Source organism: Branchiostoma belcheri, unplaced genomic scaffold (genome assembly GCF_001625305.1).
Source record: "Branchiostoma belcheri isolate BF01 breed outbred unplaced genomic scaffold, Haploidv18h27 scaffold115, whole genome shotgun sequence".
In the NCBI taxonomy this organism is placed as follows: domain Eukaryota; kingdom Metazoa; phylum Chordata; class Leptocardii; order Amphioxiformes; family Branchiostomatidae; genus Branchiostoma; species Branchiostoma belcheri.
The window spans coordinates 490,939-508,904 of NW_017802547.1; the positions used below are offsets into that span (position 1 = coordinate 490,939).

At 40.7% G+C, this 17,966-nt stretch overlaps 1 protein-coding gene across 2 annotated transcripts in view; it reads right to left on the minus strand.

Annotated features, from left to right (window-relative positions):
* Positions 1 to 13,409: 13,409 nt before the first annotated feature.
* LOC109462324 overlaps positions 13,410 to 17,966 on the minus strand; it is a 12,616-nt gene continuing 8,059 nt past the window's right edge. For both annotated transcript variants that reach the window (XM_019758853.1, XM_019758854.1), the window contains exon 2: positions 13,410 to 14,614. In XM_019758853.1, the coding sequence (XP_019614412.1) occupies positions 13,770 to 14,552 (783 nt within the window). In that variant the 5' untranslated portion in view covers positions 14,553 to 14,614 and the 3' untranslated portion in view covers positions 13,410 to 13,769. The remainder of the gene's footprint in view (positions 14,615 to 17,966) is intronic.

Here is a 17,966-nt window from a genome sequence, read left to right on the forward strand (position 1 = left end):
TTTCACCTTTCTGACTCTTCCTGGAATGTGGAGGGTCTCGCACATCTATCTGTATTGATTTTGATTACTTAGGAGGGAGATAATGTACGGCTTTCCTGGAACAAAGAGACAGGCTGCAATTGGGTTTTGATTTCCGTTTTGCGGGGTGATCAAGCCATCCTTTCAAACGCCCGGGTTACCCGAGTGAGGTACAAATGAGACCGCCTAACAAGCAATTACAACCCGGTAGTTATCGGGCGTTCGTGGGGCGTAATATTCAGTTCGGAAGGAGATACGAGAGCTGACAACTCCTAGGGTGTAAATGAGACGATACAAACCCAATGCATGCTGGAGTAACAATTAAAGAAAGATAAAAACAATGCATGTACAAATCATGCTTATGATTATCCTTTCAACGATTTTTTGTGTTTCGTAGTCTTGTGTATCATACTTTTCCATCCCGCAAACTGCCCGGTCGGGCCCCGGCTTGGAAATGTGTCTCCAGCATAAAGGAAACACGGGGAAGGGCGGTGACTAATCACCACATAATTATAAGCTTCTGTCGCACATTCGCGAGATTTGGACTCCCGGCTGGTATCCGACGAGGCTGGCTACTGTTCGACTGCGTCACCATCCAAACATTCGGGAGTAAGTCAGCAGTGTTCAAGGGGTTGAATCAGACGCATTTTGATGTAGACCTGGTCAGTACACTCTTCTCCACCCAAACTTACTCACTACCACCTGCTTCTTAAGTGGTCAAGCTTCCGACTCAAAATCCTTGGAAATTACAGTTTACACCTATTTGGGGTGATAGTCACTTGATTTGTCAACCCTTCCACATCTTACAAATCTTCATAAATCAAGTGAATCTCGTGTTTGTAGGCTTCAGATCAGAAATTCCACACATTTGCATTCCTTGTCAGTTCAGCGGTCGATATCCTTTCTCTCAACAGACTAAGTTATCCATGCTTTTGAGTTGGATCCAAAGAAAGACCTACCATAAATAAAAAGAATGGTCACAACTGACAGGGACAACACTTGACTAATGTGGTGGCGTTTCAAAAATTGATTTCCTTTTGATTTGACGAAGAAAGCTACACCCAATTCATTTTGTTCCTATTTGAGGTCAATACCCGTGACAGGCTGAGGCCCTTCTTAGCACGGTATATCGGAGACCAGTCCAGCAATCAACCACCAGGCTTAATAGACTGTCAGGCATTTAGCAGTGTTTCAAGAAAACAGTCAGGCTGTCAGGCATTTAGCAGTGTTTCAAGAAAACAACAGACAGGGCGATAGACAGGAAGACCAACGCATCATCATCTTGTCGTGAGAGTTTTTTCGGATGTTCATGACTCTTTTCCGCCAGTCCTCTCTGTCCTGCATAGCCCTGGGCAGGTCTTCCGGTCTGCAGCCCGCATCCTCACACAGTTGGTGTATGTCCTCACAAAGTTGTGCAAGGTCTGCCTACACTCGCATGCCCATGTTTAGGTGCCCAGAGAAGGACGTCACTAATAATATCTTCCTTGCTCCTCCATGAGTGACCAGCAAAACGAAGTCTCATTTTTAGAGCATTGGAAACTTGAAACTCTAAAGCACTGTTGAAATCTGAATTGGCTGAAACAATGAATCTTAAACTTCACACTTGGTTTCACACGCGTGTTTGGAATGAAGACAGGAATAGATAACATGATGAATATCCTATCATAAACCTCATATCGACAAATAATCCTTTATCCTCAGGGTTATGATATCAAGCACGTCTTCAGTACCAAGAGATGGATATCGATCTTGAAGATTTGCAACTTCTTCCTCCTAGGGACTTGGATCTGCTTACTGAAGCTGGAGCCATTTGGTGCCAAAAATGAGCAACTGTTCGGATAAGGAAAGGTGGCAGCAATAAGTACTCAGTACTCTGTGTGGTTAGTTAGTGTAACATGGAGCTATGAAGTTTTAAGGAGGTATTAAAGCAGCATAATTTAACATTAGAACTACACAACAGGTGGGGTTTTAAAATCATCTTTATTACAATAAACATACAAGATGAAACTTTGTTTGGATAAAGCCAAGGAAAGCCCTTTGTCTCATTCTATAATTCTGATCATTTTTTTACAAACTTTTTTTTCTATTCCAACATTTATCAAAAGTTTACAGCGGTCGCCCAGCTTACGGCTACTGAAATAAGCTGTGTCCCGCTTTGGCCAGCATGTGAGCGATGCCTTTACAGATGGCCTGGGTTAAATCTTGCTTTCTAAAATGAACAGCCGGTGTTGACGGTAATCTGACATATTGATGTACAGCCTATCTTTTGACTTACCTTAGAAAAAAGTATTTAGAGTAACATATATATTAGATTCTGTGAGAAACGCAAGACCAAAACTAAAAAAACATTATATCACAAATATCAAGTACTTTTGATACTGAAGTCAAATTCCCTGTCCGTTTCTGTACCACCACCGAATCATTCCGTTTTTATTACCACCCGGCTACAGTGTGCAGTGGTGATTTATCATTGTTGGGATGTGATTTCCTTCCACTGTCCCTGAGCACAATAGGACGAGACGAGCTAGACGCTTTGGCAGCAGGAGACGTAAAAACATATCTATCTTAGATTTATAGCAGCTTGGCGTGTTTTTTTTTTGGAGGGGGGGGGCTACCTATCGTCCTTTAAAGGTTCATTATGTAACATTTTTTTGCAAAAAAAACTACAATATTTTAGTTTACAATTCTTCGTGTGATTGTACTTACACTTTTCAAGTAATGTTTGAGCAATTTTCTCACATGTTTAACATTTCTGGTTGGTGCTAAATACAGTCCACACGAGGGGTACTCAGTTAGTGGCGCCACCTCAAACTACCAGATGTAAACAAACATGACTGACAACTGTGTTCGCAGCTTTTGAACACACTCGTAGGGCGCCATTTTGTGGCATCTCCACTTCTTGAATGGTACCTATTTGCACTAGTAGGTTTGATTAAACTTACTTTGACCATAACATTGACTTTTTGTAATGTCCTAATGTCACTTAATGCAGCTTTAAACGATGAATCTAAAACATATATACAGACGGCAGTTTCCGTTGATGTCTTTCTCTGTTATCTATCAGAGGTAACCAGTAAATGGCAATTATTTGCAACGTGGTAGGGTTGACTCAACTAACTTTGACCATAAAATTGACTTTTTGTATCGTCCTAATGTTACGTAATGCAGCTTTAAACGACGAATCTGAAACACATACAGGCGGCAGTTTCCGTTGATGTCTTCCTCTGTTAACTATCAGAACTAACAGGATGTCGCCCAACTGATTACCTGCCTGAAGACATCACAGTGTGACGTTTATCTTGCTCGACAGGAGCCCCGCTCCGGGGAACGTATCCAGAAAGATGCTTATTAATGGAAAATTATCCCGTCCCTCGACAGTTCGCACAGGGACCACCTGTGCCGTTGTTTCTCCTCAAAACTTACAGGAAGAATTATGGCTCTGAGGAGGACTTGTCTGTGATGCTCCACCCCGCTCAGGCGGTGATGATGATTACACCCACAAGGCATTGCGTTACCTTGATCCCAGATGACAGCTAAAGAGCAGTGATACAGATCTAAACTGCTTGAAGTGTGACATTACTCGCCAAATATCTTCTCACTCTGTTGAAAGGATACCACATAAACAGGACATTTTGTTTGAACTTGATTCATAGTAAATGTTGCATGGGATTAGGTTTCCATTATGTAAGAGATATCTCAATACCACGGCGTCAATCTGGATTTAAAATGATCGGTCGTGGAGACCACCCTAACTCTGACTCAAACAAAAGTACTGAGAAGAGAACACATCTACTGAGTGAATATTTGTGCTTCAGCTTGTGCTTAACCATCTGGACCCTCGGGTGATCATGTTACCTCAATAGCCAACCAGATGAAAGATGTGTTTCAAAATATCTGATTATTGCCTTATATGGGTGTACATGGTAAATTAGCCAATAGCAAAACATTAGAAATACATAGCTACGTACCAAAATGGCTACTTATCGTGCAGTATCTTCAATTCCAAATTTGATAGAAATTTTTAGATGGAACAGTGGTTCATCAAAATTCAAGTTGTAAGCAAATTGATATGTTCTCTAGATGTATAAACTGAAACAAGGAAATTAAAAAGAACAAGGCAAAAAAACGAACATAAATACACAACTTCGACAGAATAACTCAATTGTAAGCGTGTAATCTACACCTCAGCTTTTGTTTTTACCGTGGTGTAGAACTTAAAATTTTCCGTAAATAAATTCATCAGCATGGTGAATGAATTGAAAAGCAAAGTTCTTGTTTCACAACTTATTTTTTAACAAGAGCCGGCGTTTCGATAACCGTCTACCATCTTTATCAGGGCAATTATTTATGACTGGTTCAATGTGTTCTGAAGCTTGGTATTACTGGTTCACTGTGCATGCATTGAAGCCAGGTGTCACTGCCCCAAACTAAAGTAACTATAACATACATGTAATTAGATATTGTTGCAACATAGTGAGACATGCGATTCCGGATGTCACGTATTGTCATGTACAATATTATTATAGTTAACCGGCTCCGAACAATCATTCACCATTGCCAAAACAAAGCTGTGATGTACGTAGCTTACACGGTAACAATCGTTGTCCTCCTGTCGAAGTTTTGGATCCATGGCATCCATTCATCATAAAACTGCTGATCATCACTCGATGACGTGACCTGGGGTCATCTCCATGGAGACCATCGAACAGCCTATGGCTGTGTAGTTGATGGATGAAGACATGTCGATCTCCGGTACAACGGTTTGACGTTAGAGATCGATAATCTGAAGACAGTATGAACATCGGTTTTTCCATCATATCCATCAGCCTTGTTCCTTGAGGAAATATTGACAGGCCTGACGGATCGTTAGACCCACACCCCCGCTTGATGTGTGGTATTGTACTGTGTAAGCCATACTGCTAATAGAGGATTTAGCTTTTCAACAACAAGTGGTGAGAACTAATCTTTTCCAAGATAAAAGTACGATATAGAAGCGTTTATGTCCTCCATGAGCATTGTCCTATCTACACACCCATGAAGATCCTCTTCAATTTAGCACACCGTCAACTTATTTCAAAACTGCCAACTTATATCAAACTTTTGTTTTACATCCTGGCAAAAGAATCATTGAGACGTAAGTGAAGCAATGTCTACGCGACCTAAGGTGTTATCATCGATAATTGTGGAGCATGGACTATCTTTGATTGTTGCCACGCACTATAGAGTGTCTGTTTCGAATCTTTGAACAAGATTTCGTCGGTCTCAGACCTCCATGAAACCGTACTGTCGACGTTTTAGGAGTTGAAGATATTTCATAACCTTCTTGCAAAATAACCCATTTGAAATCTCCTTTAGCTTTCCCATTCTTTATCGTTCAAAGGAAACAACTGTCAAGGAAATGATGTAACGAAAAACGCCAGCTGTCACCTGTCAAGGAGGTCATGTAATGAAAAGTTTGTGGGCTAGTTAGCTACCAGATGTAGAATTGATTAATGACTTTTTTCCACTCTGGGACAATTTAAACCCAACCATATCCATTATACAACCTAACCCAATGGTCCTGCAGAAACACAGACTCACACATATACATTGTTGTGCAGACTTTGACAAAGACACATACATACACACTACGCAGACATACCAAAATATATATTTTCCATGGATTTAAAACAGCTTCCCAACTGTGTAATCCAAAGATATGTTACATTGTTCACAGTTACTTTGAGCCAAGTGAAGCTGTTGTTACGAGAAACTAGTAAGCAGTGTAATGTCGTGGATCTAAGTGTGCCCTACTGTATCAACCATGCTCTAATGACCAGCGACAAGTATATGGACAACCCCGGCTCCTGTATTCCTTCCTTAAGCGCCAGCACTTCAAAACGTCCAATACTATTGATGTTTTATCCCCGACCCGCACCCCGATCGTTTGTAACGCAGCGAGAACCCCGGTAAAAAGATATTATCTCAGCCACAAATAGGCCCAGGGGACAAGACCTCTGACTTTACTCTCCGATGAAAGCCTCTATTATGTGTCAAAAGGGATCAACGGATTGGGAAAGAACGCGAAAGGATTCTTAAGTATACCAAAGAAAAGCAAAATCTTCGGAGAGTTTTTGCTCCCGCTCAGGTGCAATTGTAGCCTCTACCAGGCTTCTGGAGACAGCTAGCAAGAGGAGAGAAGATGGAATTGGTCCGTTAGAGAGTACATTTTTGGGGTGCGGAAAAAATGTACTCTCTAGCAGACCAACTCCTCGGCGCGCGCGTTATCTCTCTATTTGACCGATTTCTACTCTTTCCAGCCGTCTCCCGATGCCTGGTAGATGCTAGCCAACTGCACTACGGGACATCATCGTTGCCACTGGTTGCTTTTCATACATTTCATTATGCGTTTCATCACGAGTGGTGACATTTATTGACATCTTTATTTACGTTGTTGAGTTCATGTGGATGATTTTAGATGAACATAACCAATAAAAGTCCCCGATGTCAGGGCAATCTTCCGGAATTTTATACCTAGGTCGTCAATATTCTCAGAGAAGATTAAGGTTACGTTGGGTCAAACTTTTTGCGCAAATAGTAATCATAATTGACTAAATGAAACGGCGAAACTAGGAGAGTTAAACAGCTATCTGATTTACTTTCTACCCTCGGGGGAATTTGGAGTTTATTTGATGTTGAAAATTTAACAAGCAGATAAAATGTACGCCACACTGAATTTGTGGGTGAATAAGCATTTTACCCTGTCTTGTACACAACCTTACCAGTTTGTTTCCTTGATTATCTGATCGTTGACAATATGGGGGTGTCAAAATAATATTAACTATAACACGTAGATGTACCTCGGTCAAGATTCGTTGCAATTTTGAAATTAATGTTTAGGCTTAAAGAAACATTCCGACTCTTAATGCAGTCCACAAAAATAATTACTTGAAGTAAAAAGTACAGCAAATAATAGGATAAGTTTATTGCAAATTCCTACCCGAAAACTAACTGCAGCTAAAAAAGATAAAAGAACAAAGAAACAGAGTACAAAATAACTTCAAAATCTACTTAATGAAAGGTACATGTAATTGTCTAAAACTATAGCTACGTCTAAAACTATGTCTGAATGGTTTGACTTCTCTTTTGTAAACCATGGAAGACGGAATAATAGTTGGCACAGTTTTGTTCCCACCTACCTACCTCATGCCGCTAACGTTAGCCTGGCCCTTAGAACTGACACCCATGTCACGGAAATATCAAATAAGCTCTTCCTCTGCGAGACACATGGTTCTTTGTTCCGTAAGGTCTAAGTTCAGCTCATGCAATCTGCGCAATAATCTGCAGATATAACAAATGTCGAGCGGGGTGTTGATTAGATCGCAATATGGACCTGACCTTTGAGCTTGCACGCACTCCGCCATTTTGTTTGCCCATATGAGCTGAGAAAACGTCGTTACTTCTTATAAGACGAACGCGTGAGATTTATGGGCAGGTCCTAGGATTTGAGGAAGGCCGTGCCTTGCGTATTACTTGAAGGCACCCAAAGCGAGATTTTTAAAAGTCAATTTTCTGGGGTTTTTTTAAAAATATAGTTAGTTGAATCAGCCCATTCCCATGGTATAGTGACGCAAAATGTGACGCCGCTGAGGGAAAACTGTTGCTTTTGTAATATATTCTAGGCTGATTCTAGCTATTAATTTGATAGTGCAACTAAAAATTAGCTTGCTTTTGGGGATATTTGAACTGCTTTAAGTATGCAATGATGACGAAAATCAGACAGATTTTCTCATCTAGAATATTTATTCTACCCTAAACCTGCGTCAAATGCCGTTAAGATACTTTTGTAATGTTTTGTTGTTAGTAAGGTATGTTGAATTTCTAACAACACAGATATGTAGCGAAAATCTTTTTTCTTATCATACGTTATCTTGCTACGTACAGTACTATTGTGCAAACAGATTGCGTCGGCCATAGCGTCAGTAGCACAATTGTTTTCATGATTAAATTGTTCCTTTTATATATTTCTTTACTCATCTGTATAAATAAAACGAAAAATTGCGACCTACGGAATGCAGCATGTTTCATTCCAGCTCTTCTCCATACATGTAAATTATGCAGCAAATTCCAGACCATTCACCAAATATATACAGAGATTGTACTTAATAACGACTAATTGTGAAACCTGTCTTGACTGAGAAATAACAAGGACACGATTGCAAAGTTGCACGCTTCGTCGTTTGAACTTCGTTATCCTGATATAGAGACAGGTACATGTATATAGGCGGTCGAAGTGCACATCTAAAATGGCAACGCTGTTGTTAGAGCTAGTTTACTCTGTATCTGTATCTTATTAAAGAGATTGGGTACTTATAACAGAAAAAAAATATGTGCAGACCAATATAATGACTGGCCCAAAACCTGCCGTTGACGTTACATGTAACTGCAATATATTGTTGCGATTGGTCAAGAAAAAACTCCAGGAAAGCTTACAGAAATGTCATCAAGTTGCCTCAAAAGTTACCACTGATCTTGGGGACATTTTCAAAGTGAGTTTGATAACTTGCTATCATAGCGAACATGTCATATAGAGGCGTGGAGTTTATTTAACGGTGTTGCTCAATAGAAATCCAAATGACCACTAAGCTAGATCGTACGACAGATATATGACAAATCCAAAAGATGTTTAAAATTCATCATAAGAACTTTCGATATGATGATGATAATAAGTTATCATTAGTAAAAGGGAAGGCTCAATTAAGGCAACTGATATACATATGGCTGGAAATTTGAAGACAGGAAATAAGATAACCTTTTCTGGAAGCTTTCTAGAAGCTTTGACCTAACTCCCTGTCATGTCAGTGTCACCAACCATCATTGGTGTTTTCTGCGTTGTCGAAACAGGGCGAGGCCCAAAATCTGTAGGAAACCACAGTTATAACATCGATATCCCACCCTATAAATGAACACACGCTTTAGAAGTTTCCAAGGACGCATTCACCCCGCTCGATGTGGAAAGTTCCAACAACTTAATTGGTTTGAGACAGTGGTATTATACCCGTAGACACCCAATTACAACCGGTGGTATCAATTTCGATTTTGTATAATTGAACTAGGCAAACATCAGTGTCTAGTCCAGCAATCCCTGTCAGCAACTTTTCTGATAGATTGACCATGACGAGCTATAGCGCAGGTATCACTTATAACATGTATATCATTATTTGCTTGCCATGTAAGGCGATGTTGATTTGATTATATGGATGACATCCGCGCGCATGGAATTTCGTCCGTTTCCAAAAAAATAACTGCAAATCATACAAATGAGCGAATATATGTCGTATGTTTAAATAAGGACTGGAAAGCGATACTAATGTCATTGAATGCCAAAATCATTGCAGGAAAAGAACAAAATGTGAGGAAATGAACATGTAGACCTCATTATTATTCGCCACACCATACACTGTGTTTTTAGTCATTTGTTCAACCTTTATGACCGCATAGATTTCATAATAAAGGAAACTTCTTTTGCCAAACTTTGTTTATTTGCACGCTCGCGTCAGTTTTGGTTTTCCCAGGGGATGTCATCCATATAATCACATCCACATGGCCCAATCTAGCCCTTGGGTTGCCGAACGGTCGGGTGCGAGCTAGTCTACCAAAGACCCGTTGGAGACATCGGTGGCTGGGCTGATTTTCCAGGCTGCTGGCGCCTGTAAGTGCTCTGTGAGTGGGGATTTAGAAACGCCAATTGTGTTGATCAATCTTCTGGCACCACTCAACTCAAGGTGATAAGTGTGGCGGGTTTTCTTGTTAACAAGAACAACAGATTGCTAAATTGTCTATTCAGTGTTCACTTTCTATCATAAGTAAACTTACTTCATCATTGCTATTGAGATGCATTAGTCAAAGTAAGAAATAAGTTAACTTTATTTACGTTTCCCAACATTTTTTTTCTGTATTGTCTGGTAAAGGCTGGTCCAAGTGCACAAAAAGTACAGACGTATTACAAGAAAATGAAGAAATGTATAAATTTATAGTTACAATTATACAGTTCAATGTACACTCGAAATCAATACATTTTTATTCAAATTCAGTTTTGTGATGTGGTACACGGGTCTGTGTAGTAGACTAATTTTAGATATCTTACACAAGATTACTACATTTCGATTCATCAAGAACTGTCGCTGTGTTGACCGTTGCCACAGTAGAGTAGGTTCATCTTTCACTTGATAACTTTCCTGTTAAACAATGCTTGCGGCTAAACATGCTAAGGTTAGGTAGGTCGTTCAGTTCAGAGAGGTTATACCGGCTATACAGATGCAGAGGCTGGTGTGGTACGCCGAGAGGTGGTTATACCGGCTATACATATACAGATACAGAAGCTGGTGTGTTATGCCGAAGGGCGGTTACACCACCTATACAGATACAGAAAACAAAATGATAACTTAAGCTGTCTCGACCAAAGCTAATGATTCTGAGCGTAAGTGTAAAAAAACAACTTATAATACATATCCTTCTTCCGTGGTCATCCAATGATGTGTAATCTACACATATAGTTTAGATGTACCACATATAGCAACATTTTGCCTGTATCTTCTGCGACGTTTTTTTTACAGTCCACCGACACTTTCTCATCCAAAAATATGTTTGTTAAAGCAGAAGGCATCTCCAACGCTCCTGACGTATGGTCACCTTTGCCAGGACGGTATCGCACCTGACATCAACTATATGGCATATTACTGTGTCAGACGCCGGAGAGCGGAGATGGATTTGAAAGGCCACACGATTCTTATGATGTCCCGTTAATACTGCCAGCCAGATCCTGGAGGTCCACATTGGCCGTACGGTGCAATTGGTCAACCGTCGCGTCCGTTATTACCTATCATATCATGGGTCAAAAGCTCTCATTCTTTCGGGAAAAAAATAAAAATCACTCGATTGGCGCCTTCACAAATTGCAGTCAAGTGCTGCACAAACGCACGAGGAAAGCCATCGTACGAACTACGTGATTTATACCCTGTCAGGTGATAGTAATTCTCTGTTCAATCACTGTCTCAGCTGGACGGCAAATAATGATGTTTGCATCTAAATGCGTGATTATTGTCAAGGGTTGCAAACTTTTTGACACCGTTAGACAAAGTTTAAGCCCCTGTCACACATTCACAAATACGGCCTTCCGAACAGTAGCCGAACGACCCCAACCATGATTAGGAGGGGGTCAGCGCAAAGTCGGACGGTGTTTGGCGAAGTCGGCTGCTATTCGGCTGCGCCAGCCGAATGTTTCAAAATGTTTAAAAGATTCGGGATTTGGTCGGGAGGTTCGATCATAGTTGGCTGGCTGGTGCTTCGCTGAAAGTTAGCAAAATATCAGCCCACCACTCGGGAGTAAGTTAGCAATGTTCTTAGCATATTCGGGGTTCAAATTTGACTCAAATTTGACTCGATTCGTATCAAAAGGTAGGCGTGGCCTAAATCTGACCAGAATGCCCTCGAACATCAGGTCGGCTGGAGTTCGGGAACAAATTCGGGGGTATGTCGTTGTTGTGTGACAAAGGCTTTAGGAACAGTTTGGTCCTGTGCAACTTTTGTATTCTGAGGGCAACACCTATCTCTATGAGAGCGTGAAATAAACGGCCAAACCCATGATTGATTTAGCTGTCAGAGGGTCGCTATTGTGTACTTAATTGTAGTACAAGTGTTATCTGAAATTAAGAGCTATCTGCCAATTTCTCTGATTGTGACGTATTATACTGCGATCGATTTTCGAATATTCGGCGCCGTTTGGGAGTCAAGTAACCGAGACCGTTTCGCTTTTATGTGTTCGGTACGGATATGCTGTGGTCACATTTCCAAACCGGGACCCGCGCGGCCGGGCAGTCTTATGGAACGAAAAATATGGTATAAAAGACAGAAAAAAGCCCCAAAAGATTAAAAAAATTAACAATGGATCTATTTGCCTTACTATTTTTCTGATAAAAACTGTTGATTTTTCGTAACTCCAAACATCTCGGCCGGGCCCCGGTTTGGAAACTGGTGACTCGACATCAGCAGAAGTAATGCTATAAGGATAATAAGAGAGCTTCTTTAGTTCTGTGTAACACAAGTTAGGTGTCGGCACTGCTTCATATTGATTATATATTTTTAGAATAGCATACTTAAACTTAAATTGAGTATGTGGGCGACAGTTGTCAAATTAGAATGATTATTGGCTTGGTGGCATATTTGGAAGTGCTGTGCATATGCATGCAGTGTTTTTTCGATTTTCTTTGAAAGAGATATTAACTTAGTTATCGTACACGATACACTACCAATACCCTTCATACACCAAGGGCTCTGTGTTTGTGACTGAGCAGGACTTGTTAGACTCTTTGATAGATCATCAGCGACGAAGATGAACATGAAATATTGCCAGTGACAGTGATGTTATTAATACATATTTAGATTACCAGTGTAATACGTATAAGACGTTTGAAATCATCTTTATCTTTGAAGAACCACTCAGACCAGATCGTGAAAATTCAGCCCTGTTGCCTATCCATGCATGGTGTTCCAAGTGGTTAAATCAATTAATGCATATTTACACTATTACTACTTTTTGCTTTGCTGAACGAACATATTTACATAGGCTAAGTTACACAGATCCCATTAATATGATAAAATATGCGGTGAAGGGCCTGAGACAATTCCTATCACTACTTATCATAAAAGTTGATTTGTGTTGGTATTAATAATACTAAAATGTCGAAATTTATTCCAACACAAGGATTATACAGAAATCAAAAATTTTCAATGACCACTGTCACCTTCATCAGGATAATTAATGACCAATCACTTCGAACGTAATCTCGCGAGAGTTACGGTTACAGACCCGTGACTTCGTTCATACTAGACCTCACGGATACGTGACGTTAGCTATTGATCAAATGTGCCATGGAGTTTATTGCTACTATTGCTACTTATTTTAATTACCTTTAAATTTGGTTATGAAATAAATACACGGTCAAAGGTCTCTCGTATATCGTCTACCACAATTTGGCAATGATCCAGATTAATAGGAATTTTCGATAACCCACCGGTAACTCATTGAGGCTTCTGGCATATTATTCCGTACATAACCAATTTTACTATTTTTCCGTCAACTCATTCTGGAATTGTTTGAAAATAGATATCAAATATATTTCACCGACAAAACATATAATAAATATATTTATCCAAGCTGTATAAAACAATATACAACGCGGTGGAAATGAGACAAAACACATTCCAAGTGTGACATAACTGCTTTATTTACGAACCATCATATCAACTAAAGGGGTCATGAAAAACGATGAACAACTCCTTAATTCAAACTTTATCCAATGGCGATAAATGTTCTCAGCTTGAGAGCTTACGTTTAACACGAGTGCCAAAACATGATAAAAGACCACTTTCTAAAAGTCCTACTCTGATATTAGCTACACATTTGAGTTGGGTTTCTTATGATACAGTTGGTGGCATCACTCTCTAAGCACAGGTGTTTCCATCACAGGTCATCCTATAGGAGAGGGCAAACTATTATTGCAACGGTACTGTCTTGAGGAGATAATATAATCCCATAACACGTTTGGCCTCTCATGTACCCCAAACAGTGCAATCTTCTTCCACTTCAGTTTTCGCACAGTTCCTCAACATCATCTTGTTGATCATCAACAATCGTATCGTAAATGCCCCACCGTATACCTTGTATTTACCCGTAGACTCTCTAATGAACAGACCAATGTGATATGTTAAATCTACCTCTTCTTCTCCGGCTCTAGACATGCCTTGTACTTTAAGATAAGTCCTCCTGTCTTAACGTCCCGTTCCAAGTCTTCTTTGATGAAGTTGACCTTGTAGGAGACGTCCTGGGGTGCGAAGATGCTGCACGAAGCATGGACGTCGTATTGTGTCTTATCGTCCACTAGAGGAAGCGCGACCCCGGCACAGAACAGGTTCATTGGCACGATTGTCACCTTCGATTTGTGTGTGATTCGTGCTTTCGGGAGCGTGCACTTGGGCTGCCCGAAGGCGTCCAGATCGTTTACACACGTGCATTCTGAGTTGGGAGTTCCCATATTGCAAGTCACATTAATGATGCAGGTTATAACCTGAAACAGCTGAGAACCTTCTTGAAAGAGCTGAGAGCTCTCCTGCTCCAGGTTCTGTTCATACGCAGACCGTTCGCTGCGCCGGAGTGACAACCGTGACGAGAGGGACGTCATCTTCATCAGGACCCGGATCTCGGCGTCGGGCTCAGCACGTGTCCTAGAGATAGCGTGTGTCGCTTTGAAAACGTTTTTGCGGTATTCATTCTGTACAATTTTACTGGAACTGTGGTTAGATATTGCTACGTTGTACCGGTCGTTCCTCTCGAGGAGGAGTTCTTTAGGTCTGCCTGCTGCGCGACTCTCCAAAGCAGCATTGAGGCCAGGAGTCGGAATGGGTTTGGTCGTTCCCACAGATCTGGACACCACCAGCACAACAACGCAGAGGACCAGGTACTGCATGACGACTGTTATAGGTACCATCTTCATCATGGTTAGTCCACTAGTGATGACTAGGTACCTTCCGGTGAAAGCAAGATGGCTCTAGACAAACACTGGAGAGAGAGAGATAATGAAGAGTTTAGCTTGTTTATTGCGTAGCCTGGTTTATTAAGCAAGCAAGAACATACGAGCACCGACAAACCTCCTGGCAGCCGTGATGGCTGAATTGCGAGGCTTATTTTGACAACACATTTGGACAAAATATATACAGTGAAGGTATTTCAGTGATTAAGTTATTATATCAATCGCGTCAGAAATAGTTTATATCCTTTCGATCTATTTGTATTACTTATCCACATCAACGGGTTACGCCCATCTAATAATATATTCCTACGAAACATAACAGGCAATACCGTTTGTAAGCTCGTTGGTTACAATATTGTTAAAATGCAGAGTACACGCCTGTACTACAGAGTTTTCAAAGACATTGTCAGCGAGGCGACGGGGGACAGGCAACATACATAATCATGCCTAACGCTATTTACCCAATGGCACACCATACGTCTATGTGATAATCTCTTGATTTAGTTCCCGAGAAGAGCGTGTTTTAAAAGGTTTACCCGTCAACAACCGGGGTTCCAACAGCTGCTACATAAACATACCCGCCATTCTGGACTCCAAATACCGGCGAAGTCCGGGGTTAGTCTGAGTGGGACATTCATCACATTGATTGCCGTATGTCCTGGGGGACTTTTTGCAGGTGTGCAATGGGACATATGACGGTTATATTGAGCAGTTTTTGAATCATGGGGATATCAATAACACCCCCAAGCAACAATGACGATGATAGCACCGTAGCAAATGTATATCATCTCGAATTATTTGTTGCATTTTGGAGGTACACTGACGTTGAATATCATTACCATCGCTGAGAAGAATCACATGTCATCGTTTGAACAAATTTGTAAGCAGCGTGTCGAACTGAAAGTACCACAGTGTGAGCTCGTGGAAAATTCTGTCTGACTACCAGGAAGAGATCTGAGTGTATCAGCGGGGATGAGGAAACATGATGTTAGAGCACGGAGAGACTGATACGTCTCATGTATTAAACTCTGTTCGTCCTACTTTGGCGTCATGTTGCCTAGGGTGACTTATCTGGTGGGTTCGGCATATCATCAGTCATGCTCTGACACGGAAACTCACAGGAGAAAAGAATAACCCAAGTCAGCAATTTCACCAAAAACAAGCTCGACTGCTGACAGCGAGATCGCAAACTTACGCAAGAAGATAAAGAAAGCTTCTGTAAGATTTGGATTTTGACCGGGGGGTGGGTCAATTTTGGTTATGGTGTCTCATCCTTGGTGTACAAGATTGCCAGATTGTGAGATTGTTAGTGGGGAAACTGAAAAGACATCCCACGCATTTTCGCTTTATGTCGTGATATCAGAATCATACGTCGCATATACAATCGAGGTTTGGATGGAGTATGTGATTTACGTCTTCCGTTTATTTAGATAAGAAGCTTATTTAGCCGTACCTGTAACATCAGAGCAACTGAAAACATGGTCATATTTGTAGTGTGATCGTGATATGATCGCAACTCTGATGGTGTACTTGGTATAGTCGTGCAAGTGGTGTACAAACATGGTCTAACTTGCTACAAAAAGGCTGTATTAGATTCTTGTGGGTGGCTGGGTATTTTGCAGAATCTACTTGTACATTCTACGACATCAAAATCCTACTACAACGCCTACAACGAATGAGACCACGCCATAAGCAGAAGGTTATTGTATAGCTACAATTTAATGCCATTCACCAACTACTGCACTGAAATGGGCTTTCAAGTGGTTGAACGGTAGATTACATTCTATCCGCTGAAGGTTTAGGGTCATCTGATACTACCTCGTTAAAGAGGAAACGGCCTTCTTGGTTTTACCTCAGCCTGTTTCGTATTCCTTGACATACTTTGTGCATGGCCAAAAAAGAATACCCTCGAGGGGCGAAGGGAATAAATTGGATTTGCACTAAGCCTCGGTGGCGCGCTCCTCCACTTTTAGGTCTTCAATCTTTCGGTAGTATTGGCAATGCCCTCGGGACGAATTCCTATTGAATCGCAGTCTGGGGATGTGATATGATTCTTTCATGATATACCACGGTGTCTGTTCCGGAGGGACGCACGGGCGCATCCATCTGATCTAACCCGAAATGCCAGAGACGGAGAAGGACCGCGGGGCAAGGCAAACAATGAGGAGTGCAGGCGCATTCCGGTCAACAATCTGACTAGATCAGAGCTAGTTTCAAAGGCCAAGAGAACCTAATGGACCTTGCCAAGATAGCTACTTGCTATTACTATTGATACTAGACCAGACTGTACATTTCTAGGCTGAAGACTTATGTTAGGCTGAAGATGTATGTTGAACGCACAGAATGCACAGTGAACGTTACATGTAATAAAGTGGTATTTCTCTTCTTCGTAAACTCCGAAGTCTATTCACAAACTGAATGGACACGGCATACATGTAGGTAGTCTGCAGGCGCATTCCGGACAACACTCTGACTCGATCAGAACTAGTTTCAAAGGCCAAGAGAGCCTAATGGACCTTACCAAGATGGCTACCTGTTATTAGATTGCCTGACGTCGAAGTTTGATAAGATAGTAAAATCAGTTGCCAAAAAGTAGTTAGTGGAAGTCGACCTACTGCCAATCTAAATAACAATTACTATTAGGTAAAGTCAGACAAGGAGAATGCTATTAGGTTTAGCCATGATAAGGAAGCGGATTGTGAAACCTTCGGAAATGAATAATTGTTAATCCCAAACAAGCAATATGGCTTTCCTGGGAATCTGCTTCCTCAGTCATCCTTATGACGCAAGTGGAGTAAAAGTCACCGTCCCGTTGAGCTTAAAGAACATTCTCAATTTCACACAAAAATGGTATGATTCGTGAACTTTAAGGCATTCCTTGTGAATATTGAATGAACTCGAACTCCGTGTTTTACTCAGATATTTTGTTTATTTTCTGTTTGCCCTAAAAAAGAATTAGATTGTTGTAAATTATCTAGGAATGTGAGGGAGAACAAAGAAACCTAAATTTCTTTCCTTCAAATACAATTGATGTTATACTTACTTTGGGCCAGATAACATATTTCTAGCGAACATGAATTGCAAATAAAGATGAAACAAAATTGAAAAAGAAAAGAAAGCAAATCAGAGATGCATATTTAGTTAACACAATGGACTAACTAACTAATGAAGTAATTAACAAAATGAGATGAGAATTAAAATTGAGATGCAGCAAACTAAAGTCCATTCCTCGATATATTTGTTTTCTTTTGTATGCGGTCAAAAAGCAAGTCTCTACCTCTGTCTCTCTTTCTCTTTAATATCTATCTATCTACCTTTCTATCTGTCTATCTATTCTATCTATATCTATCTGTATATGATATCTTCATCTATATCTATCTG